Below are 26,175 nucleotides of genomic sequence, written 5' to 3'. Positions count from 1 at the left end.
ACACTACACATTTTCAAAGCACTTTCAATTTATGTGGAATAACTTATTGTTATGATGGAATGAGTAAACAAAGAATAATCCTTGCTACACCAACTACCACCGTTCAGATATTAAATGTGTCAGGACTAAAGGCTGCAGCTATAAGAAAAGAAATTGCCCAATTGGGCTTTCATTTGAGTTTTGCAAAGAGATTTTGTCTTGATCAAAGTTCTACAGGTCTGTAGGCCTCTTGTTCACAACAGCTTAATGAACTTCCAAAGATTTAAAGACTTACGAAGAAACAGGGTGAAGCATGAAAGTTATTGCAGATTACATAGAACACTACAGAGTGAATTAAAAAGACTACAAAATGTGACTACTACGTGAACACTAGGAAAAAGTTACCTATCTAAATATGAGCATTCCTCTCCCACTACTCATATCTCATGATGCTTTCAAAAACGGCATGCTAAGCTAAGGGGGTGTATGGAAAAATATCTATCCAAACTGTGGCTTTTGGAATAAAAATCTTGGCTGAAACTCTAGTGAATACCTAGAGGGGGGGGAGGGTGGAGGGGCGGGGGAGGTGAAAGGGCTAGAATAACAAATAAGGCAGTCCCAAAAAAGAGGGCATCATGTGAAATAAGTGTGTTCCAAAGGTATCAAGAGAGTGTTTTGGAGCAGAGGGGGGGGGGGAGCAGGGGGTAAAGAAGAAGAAGAAAAGATAGATGCACAGTAGTAGAACAGTTGGTGGAAGGGGGAGAGAACAGGGGAGAGGGTCAGCAGAGAGCATCTGAAGGTGTGGGGCAGAATTAGTGGTGGGTGGGGAAGAGTGAGGTTGAAGGAGGAGAGGGGGGCTATTACGATGAATCGACTGACCTTGCGAAGAATATGGCCCGTCCCGATGATCGGGAAGGGACATGAAAGATGGGGATGGGGAGGAGGAACCTGGGGCTGAGGGGGGACGGGAACGCCCTCCATGGGGGCTTAGAAATGCCCCCTCGTGGTGGGAACCGGGGAGCCTCACCGATGGGGTCGTGGGCGAGAGGGACGGGGAGATGGAGAGGGTGGGCGAGGGCGCCAGGGGGAAGGAGCGGGAGCGGGACTTGGGGACCGCGAGGGTGGGGGGCGACAATGACGGCTGCGCAGATGGCGGTAGCAGGAGCAGCGTTGGCGGCTGGGAGCACGGCATGGTGGGCTGTTGTTGTTGGTGGGATCTCTGTGGTTTTGGGGGAGGCTGAAGTTGTTGCAGCCGTCCCCCTCCACCTAAAAACGGAGCAGCAACCAAGAAGCGACATCCCTGAGTCCTTGGGCATTGTTGATATTTCCATGTGTCAACATCCCCTGCTTTATTGTACCTTGCATTACTACTTTTTGTAAAATTTGCTTACTTTTGACTACAAATACTTGGAACATTAGGGTTCACCTTTTTTTATAGTGAGCTATTTTACCAGGATTCTTACATATGTAGTTCTTGCAGAAAAGTTGTTATGCTTAATAAAAATAGAGTGAAGCCTTGGCTACTTCATTCCGTCAGCTAAATAGCTAGCACACTAATTATTCTCACAGCAAGATTTTTACTCTGAGCCAGGCCAGTTAATATTTTGCTGATGTTACATTTTCAAATTGCATGATAATTGAAGAGGAACAAAAGCATTAATATGATACTTTATTAGCTGATAATGTAACCTGGATTTCATCTTAATGGTAAATGGAGTTAATTCTTTCACATTTGAAAAGGAAAAGTTCAAGAAATGGCTAAAGGATAATTTGTGATGAGTGCAAAAAAAATTGCACTGAAATTGTAGATAATGTGAAATAGGAATGTTTATAATCAAAGAAAAGCAATCATTGTAAAATGCAATCCTTTGAAATTTATACATTGGCTGAAACTTAACAATGGAAAATACCATTCTTCATTAATTGAATTGAAAATGATGGATTTCAAGGGATTCTAACTGAATAAGTTACAATAGGGAAGGAATCAGCTGAATATTAGATGGCAAAAATATTTAATTGATTAGAGTTAAAGGGATTTACTATTTTATTTTGTACGATTAGCTATATAATATTAAGGGTATAAACATTAGTTGTCTACATCACTGAAAAGATGATAATGTTCAACACAAACATTCAGTAAACATAAATAGAGCTGTTTGTATCATTACCTTAACCTACTTGCAGAGGCTTTGTGTACTTCATGACCATGTAATTGAATTGATGAATGAACACAAGCTGAAATGGGGCAGAATAAGAGTTGGCTAATATACAAAAATATACTATCACCTTCATTTACATTCTTGGAGTTTATGTACCTTAAACAACCATGAAAGGGTTAGCATAGCTAACAGTTTAATGAGACTAGGCCACAGATAATACAGAAGATATTTGATTTCCAGCAGAAGTTTATTTATATAAGATATTAGTTAGTTTTAATTGTGGAACACGGGTTATAAAAATTAACATGCTACAAAACTTAAGTGCTATGGGAAAGGATTGGAAAATTTTCCATATGACGAGATACATTTGCCTACATAGAAATGATGGTTATGTACATACAAACCTGATAGAAACAAGGGTATGGAGATTCTAACATGAATGTACATTAACTTAAGATATTGGTTAACCATGCTGAATGACTGATTGCTCAGCTGTCTGGCAACAGGATGCTGTTTTAGCAAAAAACATTTGAGATACCAAATTAATCATTCCTTAATTAACATGTACACTAAAAAAGGAATTTATACAAAACAAGCTAAGAGAGTCTAATGCCATGTTTTGTTACACAAGCATAACAAAAAACAAATTGAATAAGTTCAGTTGTAAAAATCAGAAATCAATTTTTTGAAAAGACATTGGTGTTTAAAACTTTATTTATATGAAGAATAAGGTTTTTATAGATGCAGTTCTCAAACAGAACTCTGGGGAGCTCAAATACTTCCTAAATCCACAGAGTTAAAAATATTAATAGCGAACATGCGTAATCACCAGGGCTAAAAACTGAGAAATTTGTAACAATGGATTTCTAAAACTACTCTCCATCAATATCAGCATTAATGATAGTTGTACTACAAAAAAATATACTTATTTTGGTGGTTCTAAAAAAAATAATTAGGAAACTCCACAATATTCTGCATGAGAAAACTACTATGGACATTTTATTTCACTGAGGTTTTATATTAGTGCTTTAAACCTTGCTAATGGGCAGAACAAGGCAGAAAACTAATCGGGGTAAAAGGATTTCAAATTTAAAATGTATCAAATAAAGTTTATTCAATAAATGTTCTTTTTGAAATTTTTAATGAATGAGGAGTCTCTTAGTAATATTCATAATTGGTAGGATACCAAGGAAAACAGTTCAAAATTAAATTTACATTGAATGCCTTCGAAGATCAAATATAATTTTAAAATATGGAATAGTAAGATATTTAAACATTATTGTTTCAGGCAATGCCAGGAATTTACTTGCATTTTGCAGCTAATCAAAACTTAAAACATAATTGATAGAGCACTGTAAAAATGTTTTTCATAGAAAAGATAACAGGGGTTTGAAATTTATCTTTCATAGATTTGAGAGCCCAAAAAAAACATCTTTTCATTGGGAAATGAAAAATATTTCCTGCAATAATAATTTTATTTGATAGTATGCAATTTCATCATAAGTTTTTGTTAATTATAAGTAGATTTTATAATAAAAATGTCATTTAGTTGGTATGGCTGGAGTAATTCATGGTAACACTGTTATATATATTTCAAACTAACAACCTGTCAGTCCTTTCAGGCATAATGCTCCTATTAATCGGTATATGCACATCTGTGGCTGCACTCCACCTGCATATGATGCACATATATAATTTCTGTTATTTTTTCCAGCTTTTGGACTTGTTAGCTGTTGACATTGCTCCAAAAGAGTGTGACCCTTTATATTGGTGTATTGATTGTGTTGATCACAATGATCAATCAAAGAGAGGACCATCCCCAAAGCATGGCAATTAATTATTTATTAAAACATAAAAATTTTATGGCATTTATGAATTGTAGTCAGAAACTGGTAACATTATGAATTTGCATTCTGCCTTGAAAGATGAGAGGTAAGCATGAGTGCCATGCTATGAGGATTTTAAATATATTTGTTCATGTAAATTGACTGTTGTCCTTCCTGAGTAGGATCTAAATATTACCATGGAAGCCTACATGATTTATATTCCAAGTAAAATAATGAATTCTTACACATTGATGAATTATGGATTGATTAAAAGAAAGAAACTCATCAAGATCAGGTATAGTGAGATCATTAACCATTCCTTACCCTGGGAGGACATTGTCTATGCATATCATTGTAAACAACATCAATATGTTATTAAAATCTGTGGATAATTACCAGCTGGGGGCATGGGTTTTATCCTCTCTGTTGCCGGTGAATATGCTCTGAGCAAGGGACCCCTCGGCAGAGTTGCTGAAGAGGCTGGCCCTCCGACAGGACCACCCCCAGGTGGGACGACCACACCCGGTTGACCACCAGGCTGTGAACCAGGAGGATACGAGTGGGTCATATAGTATGGGGAAGGAGCAGCAGGACCACTCTTGCTACCCTGTGGAATTATAAAAAAAAATGAAACAATGAAAACTTTTGCACTCATTAACACAAGTCTTTCGTCTCTTCAATGAAACTTTTTAAATATTATCACAGTGCGACCAATTGGAAACTTATCACAAAAAATCATTTGATTATTCATATATTTGTCTAAGAAGAAAGTGGGAGCACTCTCACACACCAAAATTTCAGGGTCAGAATGACGCGGTGTGGGTGGGTATGTACCCCCAATGATCATTCGGAATCTCATACTAAGTGGCCTTAGTGATTCTTCAGTTGAAGTTTCTCATAAAAAATAACATAATTGTTCCCCGGTCAAAATTATTCACACACAACCTAGCCGGGCGTCTAACAAGGAATAGGTGGACGATTAAATTGTAGATATGGCGAAACTTAATTATGTCGAAGAATAAAACATTTGTAGGGTACACGGAAATTACCATTCAAAATAGCATAATCACTGTATCCGCCCCACGTGGTGTGAAGGAAGTGTTGTCGTATCGCAACTGAAATTTCACACAATAAACCATAGTATCACAACATTTGACAAAACTATATATAAAATTTCGTTTCCTTTGTCATATACGGATCTCTCATTGGCCATTCTCACTAAGTTTTACAAACATTGGAAAAGATAATAGAAGGCCATGAGACAGTCGTAATAATTGAACATATCCCATTATGTACTGTACACTATACCAGATATAGGGACGACCTCGGGAGAGGCGGGGGACGAACCGTTGATGGCTTCTTTCACGTTTTAAGACCTAACTACAACCATACAGACCGCCAGTGAACACTTCTGTACCAAATTCGTTCGATATCTTGCTCCATCGCGATGGACCGCCAGCAAATCGAAATTTATCGACCATACCTCCGTCCAGTACAGAGTCAGCCTCAAGGTTCCTCCCTAGTCATATTAGTTATTTCACTCATAGTTATATCAGTTACCACTCAGGTCCAACAAGTTTACGATAATTTATCGTTAATATTTTGTTGATTATTTCTTCACGCCTTTACTAAATTTCCAATAATAATCAAACTCCATTTACTCCTAATCCCTAGTAGGTGCTACATACGCCGTAAAAGTAAAGCCATAATTTTAATTATGAACTTGAATCTTCGGGAAGTAGCTTTCATGTTATCGAACTGTGTTGGTAATTTGTTACACAAGGGGCATGACATTCTGGTTGGAACCACGCGTTAGGACATCTTGGTATAGTGTTCAATTATATATCTAACTAAAGATAACTAAAGCCGTTTGCGACATCAGGATTAGGTGGGTAATAATTTAATAGAGGTAGACTTTTCAGGAATTGGGGAAGAATGCCCGGGACCGATGACCACGTTAGCCTACTCTTTACCGAGAGACGCCATGGGGTCACCCAATTTAAAGTCCACCGGGCGGTGTACTTTAAGCTCTCTCTATATGACATCAAAGTGGGGATTGAGATGCCTCGGAAGCGTTCTGCCATCGCGGGATTCAAACCCGCGTCGTCGGGTGGGAGGCCAGTACACTAGCCACCTCATCAGCCTTAATCACCTACTCAATGCCTACTAGCGGTAGGTGATATAAATGACGGTTTTCTTTCTCATTTTGCAGCACGTGGTGCATTGATAAAATTAGTACAATAATATTTCACCTCTTCCTTATTTAAACGCCGCATCTGTAGGCATGGATGCCGCCGCCCCCACGTGGGGAATGCCATTGACCCAAAATACATACGCTACCCTGGATCATGTCGCTTTAAATCTCTCACCTACCGCCGGACCCTAAATTACGTACATCCAGATGAGGGAGTAGGTGTGCGTAGTTGCGACCAGGTTTGGAGAGTTATCAGAGGGAAAGGATACAATGTAAAAAAATTCCTTCAGGAAGGAAGGAGAGTGAACACATAGCGTAGTTTCTGGCGCGATGTGGTGGAATTTGAGCATAATAATGAATACATATTTGCACTTTTCCACAGATATTGATTTAAACAACGACATATGTCTATGTACTTCATCTTCAGGATGACCCCTGAAGATGATGTAGTACATCGAAACCGGCCGTGGTTTAAATAAATATCTGCGGAAAAGTGTTACTATATGTTCATCATTAGAGGGAAAGTGAGTTGGAGAAGCTTCATTAGGCCAGCTCTATAGGGAAGGTGTGAAGTCTAAACTCGACCGGACGGACTCATATCCCAGATGCATACGTTGGCTCTCTTGTTTGGGCTGTAAACGGTAATTAACACTATGCGCGCTATGCAGCATGGCACTTAGCTAAATGAGGGAGTTTCCTAATCGAAAAAGCCAGTTGACTACCGCCAAAGGAGGCGCAAGGCTGACGGATTACCTACAGAACCATGCTCTCATAAACCAACTAATGAAACATAAACCACCAGGCCTTTTTAGATCTTGTTTCCTTCTGTCTTCTTTATACTCCGTATTCACTAGTAAGATAAGTTTATTTACCGACGATGTAGTGGTTTACCGTGATATCCATGATCCTGAGGACACAGCAGCTTTGCCAGATGACCTTAATGCTATACAACGCTGGTGCGACACTTGGCAATTAGAATTAAACTTAAAAAAGTGCGTAGTCATAAATTTTTGGAAAAAAACAATTCCCATCCGAATGCCTACTGCATTGAGAACACCGAAATGGAATGTGTAGACTCAATTAAATATCGAGGCGTTACCCTCACTCACGCTCTCTCTCCTGGGTGAAACATATTCGGGGAATATGCAGACAAGCTAAGAAAAAATAGGATTTATCAGAAGAGTACTTGGTGAATATGATGAAAAAAATCAAATAAAAATGATGTCTGTCGTTAGTTAGGCCTCATTTAGAACATGATGCAAGTAGGGATCCTCACTAAGTTGGATTAATTGTCGAATTGGATCACGTGCAGAGCAGATGAGCTAGATTTGTAAAACGTTGTTATGATACAATTAGTAGCGTATCCAAAATATTCGAGCAGCTAGGCTGGGAATCACTAAAGGAGCGAAGGTTAAATTACTGATTGAAGCTCTTGCATGAATGGAAGGAGGTCTCTTCAGCAGTGATGCTGAAAATGTATTATTACCCCCATTGTACTACGGTAGGAGAGACCATGCAAATAAAATAATAGAGATTACAGATCCTGTAAGTGTAGAACGGATTGATTTCAAATGCTATTTTTCCACGAACGATAGGGGAGCATAATAACATAGTTCGACCGCGGTAGGGTCATATTCGGGTAAAATTATTCAGGTGTGTATTCACCCCTTACCGCATACCCTGGGGTTGGCTTTCAGGGCATATATAAACTTAAAAAAATAAAAATATACTGTATCAAAACAAGCTTGGCAGGAAGAGGAGAAAGAGATCTTATTAGAAAGAGATTTCAATCCGAGTTATTTCCATTCCTGCATCGACAACCCGGCCTTTCAACACTCTCCCTCTGATCAAAACCTTCGAGTCTCGCTACTTTTCAATATGTCATTAACTTTTTCTGCCTAATGGAATTTACTTCAGAAACTTCCTCCACTCTCTTGAAATGTTTGACATGACTTCGTTACTCTCCTGACGTGTTTATTGTCTCCATTCGTGATATTTTATCTAATATTTTGGTACCCTGCAAGCCAACGCTAGGGTTTGTGGCAGGGGGTGAATACACACATCTTTCTTGAAACCCACGTCTTAAAAACTTTACCATCGTCCTCTTTCGTGAGAGATCAGGGGGACGGCCTAGTGTTTTTCCTTGTGATTTTACACAATTGCTAGTCATTATGCGATTTTTCTCCTTGGCAGTTCGCGATCACGAAGCTTTCGACCTAGCTTAAATGGCTTGTGTTAGATGCAGGAGTCACATTGGATTCTTTAGCGAAGAAATTTGAAGAACGGTGAAGAAGATTGTGTTATCCTATGCGTTAAAAATGATAACGATTCAGTGCAAGTATTTTGAAGAGCCGTTATTACGTCTCTGGACTAAGTACCAAACACTTCGTCCAATAAACATTTCTTCATTAATATTTTCTTCGCGACTTTACGAAAGGGGGAAATCATTACCCTCATATTGGTAAATGCTTCTTTACATTACGTAATTCTCCTAAAGTGTTTACACATAAACCCAAACCCCGTTCAATAACTACCCCTATACATCTACATCTACATCAATACCCTGCAAGCCACCAAAAAGGTGTGTGGCAGGGGGTGCAGCACCAGGAGGAAAGGGTAAGGGATGAGGGGGTTAGGGTTTTTTAAATGGATGGGGAAAGGTAAAGGGAACCTGCAAAAAAATATAAATATAATCGTATAACTTTACGCAGTCGCTGCCTTGTAGGTTAATACTTATTATGTCGAGCCGGCTCCTGGAGGATTTCGAGTAGTAGTAGTAGTTTTGAGGGGAGGCGACCGACAGCTGAGGTCATTTGCGCCATAGGGGATGGATAGGAAAGGATGAAGGGTGGAGAGAAACCCGGCGTCGGCATTAGCCTACTCTTTACGAAAGGCGCCAAGGGGTCCGCAGTTTAACGTCCCATCCGACGGACGGCGTACTCACTCAAAGTGCCCTCCACAAAGCACCTCAAGGAGGGATCGAGATACCTCTGAAAAATATTCAACACCGCCGGGATTTGAACCCGGGCCCTCTGGGTGGGAAGCCAGTGCGCTAGCCCCCGCACCATCTCGATCCCCTGGAGGATTTCGATTACAAGAATTCTGGTCTCTTATTGTTCTCGGAAAAAATGACCATTTAAACCTGTCTGTCTTTCAGTCAATCTCTCTAATCTTATATTCATGATCCCTCCGCCAGTAATACGTTGGGGTTCGTATTATGTTCTTGATGTCATCGGAAATGGACTCATCTTTAAATGTTTTTAATAAGTTTAATCTATATTGTAAACGCCGCTGTGTCAGGGAATCCCAGCCTAAATTTTCTAGCAAAGTAGTTACGCTACTGTGTTGGTCATAACAATTTTTGACAAATCTAATACATGGACTGCCCCATGCTCAAGTAATTCAACTACTCTAATTAGCTTAATCCTCAAGTAATGCTTAACTTAGCTTTTACATTTCTTGTAAATGTACTCCGCAAAAAATGTGATCCACTCGCCAGCTTACCCAAACTACAACTTAATTAATGAATAGATCATATAGTAATGGCACACACTATTTATTGAACGACCATATCACGGCCTAATCAGATGCATATTCTTTCGAAGGTTTCCATCAAGCGAAGTCAAAGATAATTATTTACGTCACCTAAAGCTTGAATATTTGCCATTCCAATGAACCAAATCGCCTACGGTCATTGCCACCCCCGGGCTGGAGAGATACGAGGAAGTCTTTTCTCTCTTTTTATTTCATCAACTCTTTGCTATATAATTGTACGGAGCTGTTTCACCCACCAAAGGAGAAATAGACGGCACACAAGAGGGAAGGACAGTAGGAAAGCCCGTGGTTTAAGTTCCGGTCAAGGAAATATTTTTACACATGTGATCTGATCGATTCCGCCTTCCCCATCTCTCCTGTGTCCGTCCTTTATACGTGTTCCTATCTCTTTCCCTTATATCTACGAGCCAGTCAGTAATCCGAGAGGGAACTTTCCGATTCCCCAACTTTTTACTTCCAGACGAACTTCATGCTCTTCAACTTGCTGGACTAGTGCATTGGGAAATCAATGAAAGAAGAAAGGAAAGTTTTTATTAGAGCATACTTTCTGGATCATAAAAAACAACTTTTACTCTGCGGTAACACTTATCGGTTAATGCGAAGAAAATTTTCCTCTCGGAAAGTTGCCAAGCCTATTTAAATCTGGAGCATTTCTATGCTCTGAAAATATGACAATTATTCAAATCAATAGATATCGTACAGAGTACGTCATCTATTTTTTTCTCTCTTCATAAATTAAGTCTTTGCGATGTTCCCTTATCCTTCCGGGGACTGCTAATTAGAAATTATTTCTTAATAGAAATTTTCTCTCACAAATTCAGCTGTTAGTTTTGCACGTAGATATTACCAGCTGACTGAAAGATTAAAGTGGAGTTTTGGTAGTGAATTTCTAGAGCAATTCAACACAAATGGAGTAATTTTTATCGAATTTTATTTAATCAAAGGAGATAAATTATACTAAATGAGACGAAGAATAAAATACTTAAAAACCATATAACAGTCGCAATCCCACGCTCCCACCCTCATTTTTTTAATCTATAGGTTCAAGTTGCTCAGTTTCTTTTTTGGCAGATCGTAGTTATAAATTGTTGAATCCGCATGATATCTAAATTAGTCTCGAGTTTAAAATGCTGAAAGGAAACTTAGACTAAATGTTTTTTTCTTGTTAGCCATCCATCATCGTGATCTAATTAGCAATACATACTTTCTTATGAGAAGGGTTCCAAAAGAGACACTCTAGTTAGAAATTTCAGTGTTTTTTATTTTATAGAAGGCAGGATCTGTTGGAATCATATTTTAATTAGGGAAATCCCTGATGGGAAGATACTCCAGAGTAAGGGATACTATTGATAACATTTCGCATGCGGTTCACATTGGTTTATTATGCAGTGATTCATAATTTCACTCGACTCGATTAGAACTGTGATGCATGTGTTGCATTATAGATATTGGCTAAGACGAGGATCAAAATTTTCTGTAGTATCATGATTCCACATAATAAAAACTCCGTACCAATTCAGAACCATAATACCCTGGTGATCAACGATGACACTAACCCATTCATAGTTTTACAAATGCCAAAATGAAGCATAAATGATACCGGCTCAAATCAGTTTTAGGGATAAGAAACGATAAGACACGTATCTAATCAGGAATTTAAGACAAGAGAAAACAAGGGAAAACTCCCAGCTTTGCATGTATTTACATAATGGTTAAATAACGATAATTTGGCTATTAATTTATTGCACAGCATGCAATTTTTCTAATTCTCCAGGATGATTAACAAAAATAAATTTGCCTATAGGATTATGATCCCTTAGAACTGAAAGGTTTTACCGCAGCGAAATACTGGGTTAGCTTTAACCAAGCTGCTGATTTATCTCCAACTGCATAATTATGAGAAATTACTCGTCAATAAGAATTTATTCACGTTCGTAACTGATGTAACCGTTGCATAATATTGCAATTAAGGAACCACCACGACCGAGACCATTTCACATCATATTCACCCACGCTTTCACCATATTTACTACCTTATAATCGTGAGTTGAAATTAACGATTATTTAACACGAATAGAGCACAAATAATTGGATAGAGTCATGAAAAAACCAGTTGTCTTGGATTGAATCTGAAGCAGGATCTGTAAAATGCTGTTTGGGTATGTGTTCAACCAGTAACACCACTGACTCATTATAATTCTCTAGTAATTTGTGCATCGATTTATATCCGCGATTTTAACTGCAGGAACAAGGCCCTGTTTTGGAATTTCTCGCTGCATTACTGCTTAAAATCGGGCTTGGGGAAGCCTAAACACCAGGCTGGTGGAAGTAAGTTGTAAAAGTCAACTCACATAACTACGCAAGAGTAAAAGACTCGCCGATACCACAGACATAAAAAATGCATCCACCGTATGTGAGAATCAGCACAAAGAATAGATATGCAATTGGGACGACAAAAAATTCGGTGACCGAAACGCTAATACCGTCAGTTCGTGCAGGTTCGGTATATTTTAACGACTGAAAATATTTTCGTCCTTGAAAATTTTTCAATTTCCGAACTCTAGATCACAAATAAAAAATTGGAATACATTATTTTAAGTACCAGTTTGTTTTTTGCCGGCGTCATTAAGGTTTCCTGTTTCGGCTCAACGGTGTTTCTCGCCCTCTTTCCTCTTAAAATATCCCAATTATGAGAAAATTATATAGATTATGATAAGGAACATTTCCATTTCGAATCAAAATCAAATTAAAGTAACTACGACCCTGACTGCATGTATAATTTTTACAATAGTACGAGGTGTAAGAAAAAAAGTGCTACATTAGCCAAGAGGGAAGAGAGAAGGCTGCTGGGAGAAATTTGAAGAGGAAGAAAAGTGGATTAATGAGATGTAAGTAGACAGGTGGTGGGATGATGTGAACTGCGATAGAAGATCGAAGAATGCTGACTTAGCGAGGTAGGGGGAAGAGATCAATCGGCAATAAGGGCGATGTGGACGGAGTTGGAAGTAACGGAAGAATTTATAATGCCGAGCTATTGGTTTTTATCTTGAACAGTACAGAACTGCGTAACTTCCTTACCAGGCACTACGCCTTTGTTTAAGTTTTCCGGATCAATATTTAAATTACATTTGGCTGATAGACAACAAACAATAAGTACGAGGATGAGTAGTATTAAGAAAAAGTCAAGAGGAGCGTGCAGCACAGAAGGATTCCGTTTCCTCACGTACTATCGATGCAAAACGAGAATACAAAGATCGACATTAATTCAGCAAAAGCTTCAATCCGATTAGGTTACGAGCGATTTTCCGGGTGGGGAGAATTTGACCCGTAAACAGCTGAGGGGTAAATTTCATGGAATCGCTATCATCAATCGTTAAAGTAAGACTTATGGGGAGACCTTGACAATCAAATCTGCGGGGATTCTGGGAGGATCTTTACGCTCCTTCGCGGCCAGGAGGAATTCACCTTCCTTAAGAGCACCGGTTTGAAACATGGTGCTGGAGGAGAATGCTGGAGATTACGTAAGTGGACAGACAGAGTAAGGAACGAGGAAGTATATAGAAGAAGAGCAGAAGAGGATAGAACCATATGGAGAAATCTACGGCAAAGAAGAAATAGATGGATTGGACAGACATTGAGTCACAATGGATTCATTAGGAATATAATAGAAGGAAAAATAGAAGGGAAGATTCCACGAGGAAGACCAATAGACATGTGCATAGGACAAATTAAGATGGACATAAAACAGAGAGGGTATCAAGGATTGAGGGCATTAACATTAAATGGAGTAAAATGGAGGGCTGCAGTAAACCAATCCTAGGATTAAAATACTGCTGTTGAAGAGCAACGATGTGTTTCGAAGCCCTCGACCGCAGCGGCTCGAATGATTCGAGTCCACCCAGAAGCAGCCGATGAGAGAGAGAGAGAGACCTTTCACCCGGGGGCGCTGAGGGAGGGGGAACGGCGGGGCAGGGGGGGGGAAGTGGAGGCACTGGGTGAGAGGGAGACAGCGTAGGTACCCAGCTTTCCCTTGGCCCAGAGAGTTGCCTTCGTCCTCTCCTCTCCCACCCTCCCTCCCTCCCTCACTCCCATCGAACTCTCAGTCTCTAATCTCACCGGGCTCGAATAAAGGCCGATTTCGAAGCGGCAAAAAAAAGAAAAGCAGAAAAAAAAGAACGCGTGCTTCCGCTTGAGATTTCTTTCGGAACAGGTGAGTGGTCAGCTCACCCGAGGGTTCTCTTCCTCCGCAATACGTCCTCTAAGTCGGCTCATTTTATCCCGGGGTTTTGAACCGTGAGCACGCGTGAAAATCCACCGCCGACATGGCCGTCAGATGCGCGCTTCGGATCCTGCTGCTATCCGTGACTTTGACGTTATTGGTGACGAAAAACGACGGACTCGTGGTGAACGTCAGGCCTCAGAAGAACAACAACATCGCCGGTGGTGGTTCGGACCATCTTCTCAACAAGATAACCCTGACACAGAAGAACTATATACAGGTGAGGAAGAACGTGACATTTTTTGGTCAGACTGAAACACGCGGTTTTGGGTGAGGGTTCCTGGAATAACAGGTGAGCATACGTAGATACTACATGTGGGCTATCGAAAATCTCTTCTTGACATATTCCTTTTTCGTGTCCAGTGTCTCTACATCTGTAATATTATTTCTCAACCGGCGTTTTGAGGTAAACTTCATGTTAACCAATAACGTATATAAAACAGTGAATTTTCTTCTTAATAGTTCAAAATGTAAAATTATTCGAAAGGGCTTCGCATGAATCTTATAAGCTATGCGTAAGAATGTTCATGATAGTGAATTGGGGAAAATATGCACTTCTACGTAAATGATTATTCTGGTGTTTTTGCAGTATAATTAGGAAATCTGAGGATATTGAAAAAAATCTTGCGAATGAATTACTCAAAAACCAGTGTCTTTTTTGCGGAATCTTCAAAGCCTTCTCGTAAGTTATCATCATTTTCGGGATTATAATGTATATAACTTAATTATCTATTCACAAAGCTTTCCTTAGACTGGTTTCATTCCCTTTCCGGAGAAGTCATTTCCATGTCCCTTCGGGCACGTAACTTTTCTTTCGCTCTTTATTTTTATGGTAATTTCGTAACCTGGATGGCTTGCTTGATTTGAACTTGAACCTGGAAAATAATAACCTGCTAATTTCAAGAGTATGAATGGCGAAACGTTGTCAGAAAACTGTCAAGGCACGGCTGCAACACAAACGAAAACGCAGCCATCTAGAGTGGTCGTGAAAGCCTTCGTAGGAAAATAATGAACTTTTGATTTGCTTCAATGCTTCAATGTCTAAACAAGTGACCTATTTTAATATGAGCTTACATTAGGCAATTAAATTGAAATGTTGTTATTTTATAAAATAATACTTCTATTTTGAAATTGAAGCGACTTCAGTAGTAACACAACAAATGCAATTTGGATTGGAAACAGCGGTAAATCGAGGAGGGGGTTTTCAAAATGTATCATTGATAGTGTATGGTATTCTATAATTGCTGGGTGGTGACTGATTTGTATTCAATAAGAAAATATTAAAAACGCAAGGAAAGGTTGGCTGTTCTCTACACATTTCATATCCAATTTAGCCTCCTAAAAGAGGCTTTTCTTAGCAGTGCCGATTCCGAAAGGGAACGCCGTGATACTATAAATGCATGCAAATCTATTAATTTTACTCATCAAAACGTCTTTACGAGTAGTTCGCAATTTCGAGGATTTGCAAAGGCATGCTGTGATAGTGCGTTATTAAACTTTTGCCGTGAAATGTGGATTTTTTATTGATACCCTCAGCATTTTTTGTAGGAAATATGATAAAACATGCCCGTGGTCGGACAGCATTCAATAACAGTTCTCAAGGAATAGAAGTCACGCTCCGCTCTGTCATGGAGTAAATTTTACGAACAGAATTAGATAATGAAAAATTTAGGCAATTTAAGGTCGCGTTTGATTTATCATGGATTTAACTAAAGAAATAAGTTAAGTCCATTATAACTATTCGGATGAGATTGAAAGAGGTTTTCAAAGTGATTTCTTTTTCAAGATCACTTAGGTGATTAATGCCAACAATGTTCTCTTTCCCATGATGTAGTTCATCAAGTACCTAATAGAGACGCCGAGGCTGCCCTCGTTCACCTTCTGCCTTTGGATGAAGTCGCTCAACATGACCAATCCCCAGCCCATTTTCTCTTATTCAAGTAAGTATACCGTTTACAGTAAGCCGAAATTATAACAACAACGTGGAGGTAAAGACTTCATTTAGAGAGATGAAAAGGAAATTACATGGCAATTATACCATTTTTGAAAAAAAAGAAACATAAACTCTTTCAATTTGCAATACAGTTGCCCATCTGAAAACCAACCGACAGAAATTTAATCATGTCTGGTCATGCAAAAGTTTTTGGCAGACCTACCTTCAGGATATCGCAATTACATTCAGCCTGGGCCGGTGGAAAAATAAGAAATATATCTGTTGCTTCATCATATGAAAATGACTTGAGAAGTAACGCATTAGATTAACCCATTAAATTAACCCATTAGAGTAACTCATTAGGTTAACATCATAATTAGATTAATGCATTAGACATAAAAACACGGATATGCTACTCAAGGTTTATTAACCACGACCCGGGTTTCGACCCTTAAGTTGTTCTAGTTTACATAATGGTAATAATAAAATTTTTCACCAAAATGTATGCCGCGTTAAATAAGCCTTGGGTGGAGTAGCCAAGTTTTTGTGTTCCATTCATTATGAATAAATCTCACATGGATGCATGATACGACGAATTTAGAGTAGCTTTTCGAAGTTTGCTACTTCACCTCATGATTATTGGGAATATTTTGTTCCTTATTTTCTTCTGTCATAAGACTTTTATCTTTTTCTAGACCATTGAATTACTACGGTTTTAACCGAACAAGGTAATGAACTGCTTGATTATACTTTCTACATACATGGAATTACGCCATAAATCCAAGCGACATCTTTAACAGCTCTTTTACTCATATTACTTTTCGCGAGATGCACTCAATACAAAGTCAATAACCTTAGGAATATTCCGAACATTAATTCATGACACATAAATATCATCTTCATTTTAATGAGAAAGTCATGCTCACTGAATATATAATTAAACATTGAAACAAAAAAAAAATCATGTAGCCTGAGACTTCGTAACTGGGTTTGCTATAAATGGCTTTTCGGAAATATACAAGTGCGCAGAGCCACTAATTATGCTGGTTCCACGTCTGGTGTAAAGTTCAACTCCGCTAATTGAATGCCCCACTGAAGTTTAACTCGCATTTATGATACAGGTTCTTTCTCCTACGAAGCTTATCTTTTATGCAGCTAAATATCACACTCTGTACAACACATCCGGGTTAAAATTACAACAGAGGGGCCTCAGAATACGAACACGTGACACTACCATCTCCGGCAGAGTCCAGCATGACACTGAACAAATTGGAATTCCAAAATTTTGTCCATGATTTTACTATCGATCGTATTTTCTCCTATGAATGTTAATCATTGAGGATTCAGGAAGCCCTGGCAATGAGTGTTGATATTGATAACCAACGACGTGTGTCATTTTCTTAGGAGACGAGAAGGAGAGGTACGCGAGGGCATGGATCTCTCCACCCGGCACCGGACCGGACGGGGTGGAGGGAGAAGAGTACAAGACGGGGCCCGTAAACCAGGTGACCGCCGCCCCTCACATCAACCTCCGGGTGAGGGAAGAGCCACTGATGAGCGTGCCGATTCCCGACATGAAGGTGAACCAATGGCACCACACTTGTCTGCACTGGACTAGTGGCGTGGAGACGACCGAAGGAATGTGGATGCTCTTCTTCGACGGGGGTCTCAGGGGGAAGGCGGTCTACGCCGCGGTGAGTTCCTTGCGTTTTCTTTCAAATCTTAGGCAAAAATAACGGAAGAATTGCCTGTCCAGTTTCCAAATTTTACCGACGTAAAATACCTCCTGCATTCGAGGAATGCAGATGTCCTGGATCTGAATAGGCGATGTTACCGCCGGGTGAATTTTCCTTACTTTCTCCGCGAAATGAGGTCGTAGGATACTATGGGATATTTTCTTCCGATTTCACGAATTGGGCATCGTGAATATGTTCAGAAAAATTAGAATAATTTACCAAGATCATTAAGCGAGACCCGACTTTGGTTGAAAATGAACACCGGGGGAAGTGGCTCTTTCCATGTGCATTAAATATGCTGAATTCACGAGATTGACAAAATGTCCTTTCTCAATTTGTTAACTTATGAAAAAAATAAGCAATTGTGTGTTCATGAAATCAGTGGTTCAATCTGTTGATTGCTCGGAATCCTTTTTATTACTTTAAAAAACTCGTAAAATGTTTCCATTTGATCAAAGTAATAAAAAGGATTCCGAGCAATTTCGTAAGCTCGCAGAGGTAATTTTATGTATGTCAATGGTTCCTCGACGAACTTACTATCATGATAATGGTAAAAATCACGATTAGATTAGAAATCCATTATTTATATGTACGGACAACTGATTTATTTACACACTCTTTATGTATGTGGGACAGGGTCGTATGTTTTAACCGGCACCTTTGGACATCCGTGCTGAGAAAATGTTAAGAGAAAGGCTTGAGACGAAAACCAAAACGATAAACGATACGTTTTTCGATCTACAGCATTTAGAAGTTTGCTAAAATTTCAACTATATATTTTCAAATAATACATACATCTTTATTCTTTAAAGGATCATAGCTACTGGAATTCAAAAGATTTACTGAGCTATGATAATTTGTATGCGTTCCGCATGCGTAATTGAGCATTCCTTTACCTCTTTCCTGACCCAGAGGGTCATTCACAAACGAAATAACGGAATGCAACTTGGAAACTTTTTCTTACCTATCCTACCCTGCCTCTTTTGATGATACGTGACGGAAATCTCAAGCAACCCTTGTCAATTCCTCGTTTCGAAAATGTAATTTTATTTCCTTTTGAGAAACGTAAGAACCTTAAACTCTATCATTTCTAGCTCTTCAATAAGATAGAAGCATAAAAACAACTTACAAACACCTTGTGAGAAACTTTTGGTCATTTATATCGCCTAGTAACGACTATTTCTAGCACCAAGGCGACCGCTTTACTAATTAAACGTCACTTATCTTAAAGGATGTGACATTGGCACAAAATATAAAATTCTTGAAATGGCCAAAAACGGATTTACTAATTAATGCAAAATTAAATGTCTGTTAACCATGGATATGATACTGTTCATAAGAATGTACAAGATAAATCTAAGAGATCAAAGAAAAATGACAACATTTCTTCGTCTGGTCTGGACGACTCTTTACCTTGTAAATACGACCATCCATGATCGATATTGTTTTGCAAAAATAAGCCAGTTGCAAATACAAATTAACAAAACCCGAGAGCCATGGAATTTCGCCCGTTTCCTTTCCAAGATTCCTTCATTAAGCCCTTCACAACTAGACAACGGTCAATGTATTAATATTTGAGGGAAAATGTTACATTAATATATTAAGTAAAAGCTTGCGATCTGCATATTTTCATGTGAATTTTAAATAGTCCGAAAAATCTTTGAAAGTGTAAGAGATTACTGGTGATCTATGATATTTCATTATCCTCTGTGATCTCACGCATCTTAATATTTCCGAATATTCCCCATGCTCAAAGCTTCTCGATTCATCTTACGGCTCTGCGTTAGTTGTTGCCGCTTAGTGATTCCTCAGAAAAAATCGCGAGGGGAACTGAACCACTGTGACGCTAATTGATTCGTTCTTTTTATCGTGCAGAAAGGTGACCCGAAGGCCGTTCTTCCAGCCGGGGGCGAAGTGGCTGTCGGTCAGGAGCTGACGGACTTCGACCAAGGGTTGGACGATGGATTTGAAGGCGAGCTCTACGGATTCAACCTCGTGACCGGACCTTGGGACGGCTTGGGGAAGAGCCTTTACCAGACGAGCTACCGTCACTGCACACTGCGGGGTGGAGGCTCGCCGCCAGCCACCGATGGAAAAAGCACCTTGCTCGTGGATTGGGCGAAGACACCCATCAGGGCGTACGGAGGCCTCCTGGTGTCTCCTGCGAAGCCAATTTGCGGGAATTTTTAAGAGTGCTTTGACGATTTGATATGATTAATTTCACTGAAATATCTGCCAACCGTAGAGATCTGGAAATGGTGCCATCATCATCTCGTGTCATCAGTCTTGAGTACTGAACGCTATAACAGCTCACCAAGCTTTTCAGTTACCAGTAAAACTTTTCATTCCTTCACAGCTTTTCGCGCAGACATCTTCCAATACTAGTTTCTGGTAACTGATCCTTGGCTTTCGTCTGTGCAATCATTCTCCTCCGTGGTAGTTTCCTTCGGTTATAGGATTCGGTAAACTATTATGTCTCAGACTGTGTTCAATTAGTATCCCGCTTCATCCTCTTGCATCCTCTACAGGTTTCTCTCTCCATCTTATTCATTAGTTAATCAGTCTTATCTATTTCATTTCCATCGATTTTCGGTAAGATTGCACTTTCATGGCTTATCCCACCTTTTTTTCTGTTGCATCTATCCTTCTCGTGTCATACGCAGTCGTAGAAGAGTAAATTCCGTATATATTTTTAGTACCGATTACTCATGTCTACGTACTGCGAAGCCCATCAAAATACCACTATCTAATGTCTTAGACGCTACTGTTTGCCGATGGTAGTTGTTTCTTTTGACAGAAATATTTATTCGCCATCCCTATTCTACTTACTTTGTTTACTCTTTCTGCCTAATTCTGAATAGCAAATATCTTCCAATTTTTCCAGGATGTCTTTCCCCCAAGTCTTTTTCGAAGATTCCCCACTTCGACTACAGACTTTGAATTTAGTTTTGATAATTTTCGAGTAATTCAAGTGCAAATTCCAATGAAAGTGGAAGTACAAATGAAAAGTTTTGGGTTTGCAGCATAAAAAAAAATAGGATAATGTCCGAGGCGTCGTACTGTGAAAAATGTTAGATTTACAATGTGAACAATTGATAAACCAGTTAACTTTTGCACTTAAAAAATATATCGACCATAGTTTTAACATAATATCGTTATCGAGGTACTGATAATGAAACTTTGTTGAAACTTTGGCCGATAAGTTAAATGAAGTGTGAACATTGACTTGTTTTATCATATTATTGTATTGAAAACAGAAAAAAATATGGTGAAAAGCGGAGTGTCTGTGCTAGGAAGCCGAACCAGTAGATCGTTTCTCTTTGACGCTTTGGAAAGAAGTTTAATGGCTAACAAAAAAAAACGGTGCACTTATTTAGATGGTTGAATGTATTAATGGAATTTAAATGGAAGAAGATTTGATCTCTTTACACCAAAATTTCGTGAACACGCAATTGGAACTTTCACGAGAAAATTCAGACAGTGATTAATACTTTCATGGAGCGTCACTTTTCCTCCGAAAGCAGGTTATTCCCACGAACGACTGCATTAGAGAGAAAAACTAACGTTGGAAGGGTTTTCTTAAATGGCGAAATCAGCGCGATTCAAGAAAACTTGAAATCAAGTCTATGGTCAAAAGTGAAATTTTCAATGTGCGTTCCTGTAAAAAAGAACTCCGCCGTGAGGAAAATGCACCAATCAAATGGCTTAAGGCAAAACCAAACGTTGCAGTGGGGATGTAATGCTGAGAGAAAGTAAAGGAACTGAAAATTAGATGCTACTATAGCTATTCCTCACATCGGTCATTACGAATCTTTTTGAGCATTCACTATCAGGCTGTTTAAATCCTTTAGGGCTGCTCTTAATCAGGATTACGTACATTATATGCCCCAGTATACAACAATTGCGAACACCTAAATATTGTAAGACTCATGTCTATTAACTTTCATTGTTCAGAAACGACAATTAGTACGATAAAACAATTTTTTGGTCACAGCTTAACGACCATTTTACATAATTACGCTTGCATTTTTTTTCACTTTCTCCAGTAGCATCAGACAGCGCGTATCGGGAATGCAATATACTATGACCAAAGAGTTACAAGAGTCCTCTATTTATAAAAATACTAACCAACTAGAGCTCCAAGAATAAAATTCACTTATGAATGTATGACAAAAAAAATTAACGAGTACGCACTTTTGCTTCATTGCCTATAACCCTTTTGCCAGGACAATAAATTATGGAACTATCTGTCCACAAAAAGAATGGGAGGAAACAGTATTTTTATAAATTTTCCCTGGGTTGACGGTTAGTTTCTGGTACTGACATTATCCTAAGACGTGGAAAGTTGAAAAGACAAGATAAATAATTACCATTGGTGAATGATGGCGTGTACATTTTACGCTTAAAGGTCACGAGGACAAACGTTTTTATTTACCAGGAGTTCTACAAAATTGTTCACAAAATCAGCGACTCAAAATTAAAAGTTGCTTGTAATTTATTTCCGATATAATCTAGAGGCGGAAAGACACAAACTAGATTTTTACTGCTGCATTCGATAGTTATCGTCCTCGAATGGCACGTAATTAAAACGAACACTCAAATGCACAAGTTGAATAAACTATTAGCTATTATTATGAATAAAAATGGTCTAACAAATATTGAACATGTGACTGTAAATATTGTATTAATATATTAGAATGGATGCGTGTATAACTATTATGATGTCAGTATAATGTTGTTGTAAGTGGCCTAGAGATTTGCTGACGCAGTTGTTTGCGGGGAGCGAAGCAGGTTTTGGGTCAAAATCTCAGTCCCGTTGCGGTGAGCGTCTTTCGGAGCAATGCTTCCAGACGTTAACAATTAGAGTAACAAAGGGCTCACCGAGATGGTGTTAACGTACCTATGAATTGATATATCCACGGAAGCCTCGAGGCACAGCCGTTCCACTCGCAGCTAATCTCAACGGTTAACTTCGACAACATTATAATTTTCATTTGTGTGTGAATTGTATTGAATGAGTGAATAAAAAATGTTCCTTATCATTATTTGTTTGAATTTTACCAGTGAAATCGAATGTATACCCAAGAATATTAGAAACCTTAATGTTTCTTTTGGGTTTGGAGAAGAATGGAGAAGGTGAAATGGACAGAGAAGAAAACAAATGAGGAAGTACTTGGTATGGTGGGCGAAGAGAGGGGTTTGTTGGGAGAAATCCTATGGAGGCAGGAATAGTGAATGAAGGCGGTATTGACCGGCAGTGGGATGTTGAAGACTGTAATAGAGGGGAGAATGTTAGGCAAACGAGGAAAGGGAAGGAACAGGATAGGGATGTTGAACGGGATGAAGGGAGGAAGAAAGTACTCAGAGCTGAAGAGGGACCTGATGTAGAGTAGGATGTTGTGTTTAGCTAGGGGTCACAAATTACTGAATTAGTAATTATATCCATCCAAAAACCTACCTTAACCGGTAGATTACCAAATAGTAATAAATGTTTCTTTTCATTCATGTCAAAATTTGACTCATAACCTTAGATTAATGCGATGTGAATAAATGTACGCTTCGAAGAAGTATTCAAAAAGATTTAACAGAAGACGAAAGGCAACCAATACTTTAAAATGAGTTGTATTAACATGAGTTCCGGGTTATGATGGCATATTTTGGTGCCATCAGCTGAATGGAAACTTAAGAAATTTGCTCTTCTAAACGTCCATGGATTTTTCAAGGACTATTCAAGGAAAGTTTCTTCCTTTGCGGTTAGACATTATCTTCTTGAGTGTCCTTGAGAAGCACAATTATCGATCAGTGGCTTAGCAGTGATCCTATTACCTTTCGGAATACATCACTGAAGGATGCTTCATCAGGAAGCGAAGCGAAATAAAGTTTGTCAGTCACATTTCCGAGTAGAATTGGCAAGAAAAATTTGCACTAATTTGGTCAATACCTACACCAGGCGAGATAAATACACAATGATAATCAATAATCACACGAATAGAGGCACTTTTAAATTATTTCTAGAAATATATTTTTTAAATTTTCCCGGCAGCGATTTCCATCCTGAAGTTTACTTACATAGTACTTGCACATAGTTAAGTGGAGGTTGAATGACACAGGTTAACGAGAACTGTTTGTTTATTTTAACTTAATTAAAGGTAGTTCAAAAAAATCAAGAAATATTTGGAAACAAAGAAAGACAGTTGCACACAGCATCCTATTGTGTGCACGAATATCCACGACGTCCCTCGCCGCATGGTGAACATACACAGGTTTGCTTACGCCCTAAGTTTCACTAAATTAATATCTATGGCACTAAAAAAAAGGATATTTTTAGGAATACTGGCTGTGCAGCGCGGTCATTTCCTGACGAGATTCAGTGTTCGAATTTATATTTTGATACTAGGAAGTAAAAGTGGGCGGAGATGTGATCGTGCGACTTGCAGATGACCAAGCAATAGTCAACCAGACAGCCAAGGGATTGCATTTATTGTTGAAGATAATAGCTGCAATCAATTAATAACAATTAAGGGCAGGGCGAGAATTATGGGATGAAGTTAAAATGAAATAAAATGACAGTAATGAGATTCTATAAAAGTAGAAAGGTTAAGCTAATCATTACGTGAATAGGAGGGAACAGGCTAGAGAAAATCTAACAGTTCATGTACTTGCGAGGTAAATGGGCAGAGTAATTAGTAAAATTGGGAATAAAATACATTAAGACATAAAATAGCAAAAGAAGCATTTGCGAGAAGTTGGGAATTGACGTCAGGTACGCTAGGGCAAAAACGTAAAAGAGATAATAGTACAGACTTTAATATGGAGCGTAACGCTGAAAGGATACGAATCCTAGTCTTTGAGGCAAGATGATGAGCGCATAGGGTTTTGATCTATGGATATGCACCAGAACGGAGAAAATAAATCGGGCAGGGAGTGTGAATAACGAATTAGTTTCAAATATGCGGTAGAATAGAAGAAGATGTTGGGGGAAATCCGAAAAAGGCAGGCAAAGTGGGTGGAGAAAATGCTGTGAGGGAGTTGGAAGTTGAAGGCTTGCGACAAATCAAGCCGGAAAGCAAAAGGAAGCGATTTAGGGCTTTAGGCAATATGAGGATAGATAAAAGCAGTCAAGAAGGAAATAATTTTGGAAAAACAAGAGAAAGGTTACGCGATACGCTGTAGATAATAGTCGTTAGGGAACGCCCACAACCTATATTTAATAGATAAATTACTTTGAATGACAATGAAGAAGTATGTCAAAAGTGAATTTCCTTTGTATGCAACAATGCTTATTACACAACTGAATAAAAGGTATGACTTATTTTATCCATTGCCAAGCTGAAAGCGGTTCCACACAAAGAAAATGTTTCTAACGAGGACAGTGGAACTTGTGGGAACATATTTTACGAGAGAATAAGCTTCCTCAGATATAAATTTATCTCTTGAGCTCACTTGGTAGTACTTCATTTTACAATAAAGTACTGCAAGGTACAACTGCATTTCTTTCTAGCAAAAAAATAGTTCTTTAAAAAAATGCAAAAGTTAATGCGTGGATAATTTTACAAGTGAGTGGTTATTTTATTATGTGTTGGTTACACATTATCTAATGGAGATTACTTTAAAATATAGACAAATGAATCACCCTCTTGACCATACGTGCACTAAGGTAAAGTTAAAACCCAACTTCAGGGGAGGATATTCCCATGGAGCTGAAAAAGGTTTTCAGATTTGAATTCAGAGAGTAAATAAATAAGTGTTGCACAGAGCGCATGAGTGAGGGAATTAGAATGTCACTCCGTCGTCGATAAATTTCCTAGAAACATGCACCACCTGAATCTCTGTTTCACTTTCCACTTTTCAGTATCATTTAACGGCTAAGGAACTCTACGATTATAATTTCCCACATTTAGACTTTTATTAAGTTCTTACAGCGCTCTCGCGAAACGATTATGAGCTATTGGCGCTCGGCATGAAACTCGATTTCTTCATGAATTTTTGCGCCCACGTTCACCCCTTGAGGACAGCAGGAAGAGACTGAAACCACTCAAGATCGATGACTGTCATGCTTTGACGGCAATGACTTTCCGTGAGAAATTCAGGCCGTGCAATAAAAATCAAGCAAGAAAAACCTGCTCATTTTTCTCGACAAACTGGGAACCGTTTGAAAGTTCTTTAAATTTTCCATAACCCCCTACGATCTAAGGTCTCTGAGTAGGAAGGAGAATATATATAAAATGCAGTTTAATTGAAATATTTGTAAAAATAAGCGAGAAATACCGGAACGGCTTCGAGGTTTCTTCCTGATATCCTAAGCAGGAAAAATTCTCGTTGTAGCTGGTGATTGAGTTAGGACTGGTGCCTGCAGAGAACTTGTCGTAGTCGAGCGAGGACCTCGTCAACCGGGAGATCTAATGAATACAAGCAGTACCTCAAGAAGAATTTGGCAAGGCTATGCGAAGGAACGAGTGAACCAGTGTTAACGAGATCAACTGGAATTGAGATTTCAAAGCAGATGGCGAAATG

At 38.8% G+C, this 26,175-nt stretch overlaps 1 protein-coding gene across 1 annotated transcript in view; it reads right to left on the bottom strand.

Moving 5' to 3' along the window:
- LOC139696298 (coiled-coil domain-containing protein AGAP005037) overlaps window positions 1-26,175 on the bottom strand; it is a 206,109-nt gene that overhangs the window by 50,420 nt on the left and 129,514 nt on the right. Inside the window, exons 7-8 of the mRNA XM_071595003.1 lie at window positions 4,361-4,571; window positions 859-1,245 (exon numbers count right to left, since the gene is read on the bottom strand). Coding sequence (XP_071451104.1) covers window positions 859-1,245; window positions 4,361-4,571 — 598 coding nt within the window. The remainder of the gene's footprint in view (window positions 1-858; window positions 1,246-4,360; window positions 4,572-26,175) is intronic.

This window comes from Hetaerina americana, unplaced genomic scaffold, assembly GCF_022747635.1.
Source record: "Hetaerina americana unplaced genomic scaffold, ioHetAmer1.1.p SCAF_7, whole genome shotgun sequence".
Taxonomy (NCBI): Eukaryota; Metazoa; Arthropoda; class Insecta; order Odonata; family Calopterygidae; genus Hetaerina; species Hetaerina americana.
The sequence above is the reverse complement of the archived record's forward strand: the minus strand, read 5'-3'. Positions and strand labels throughout refer to the sequence as shown.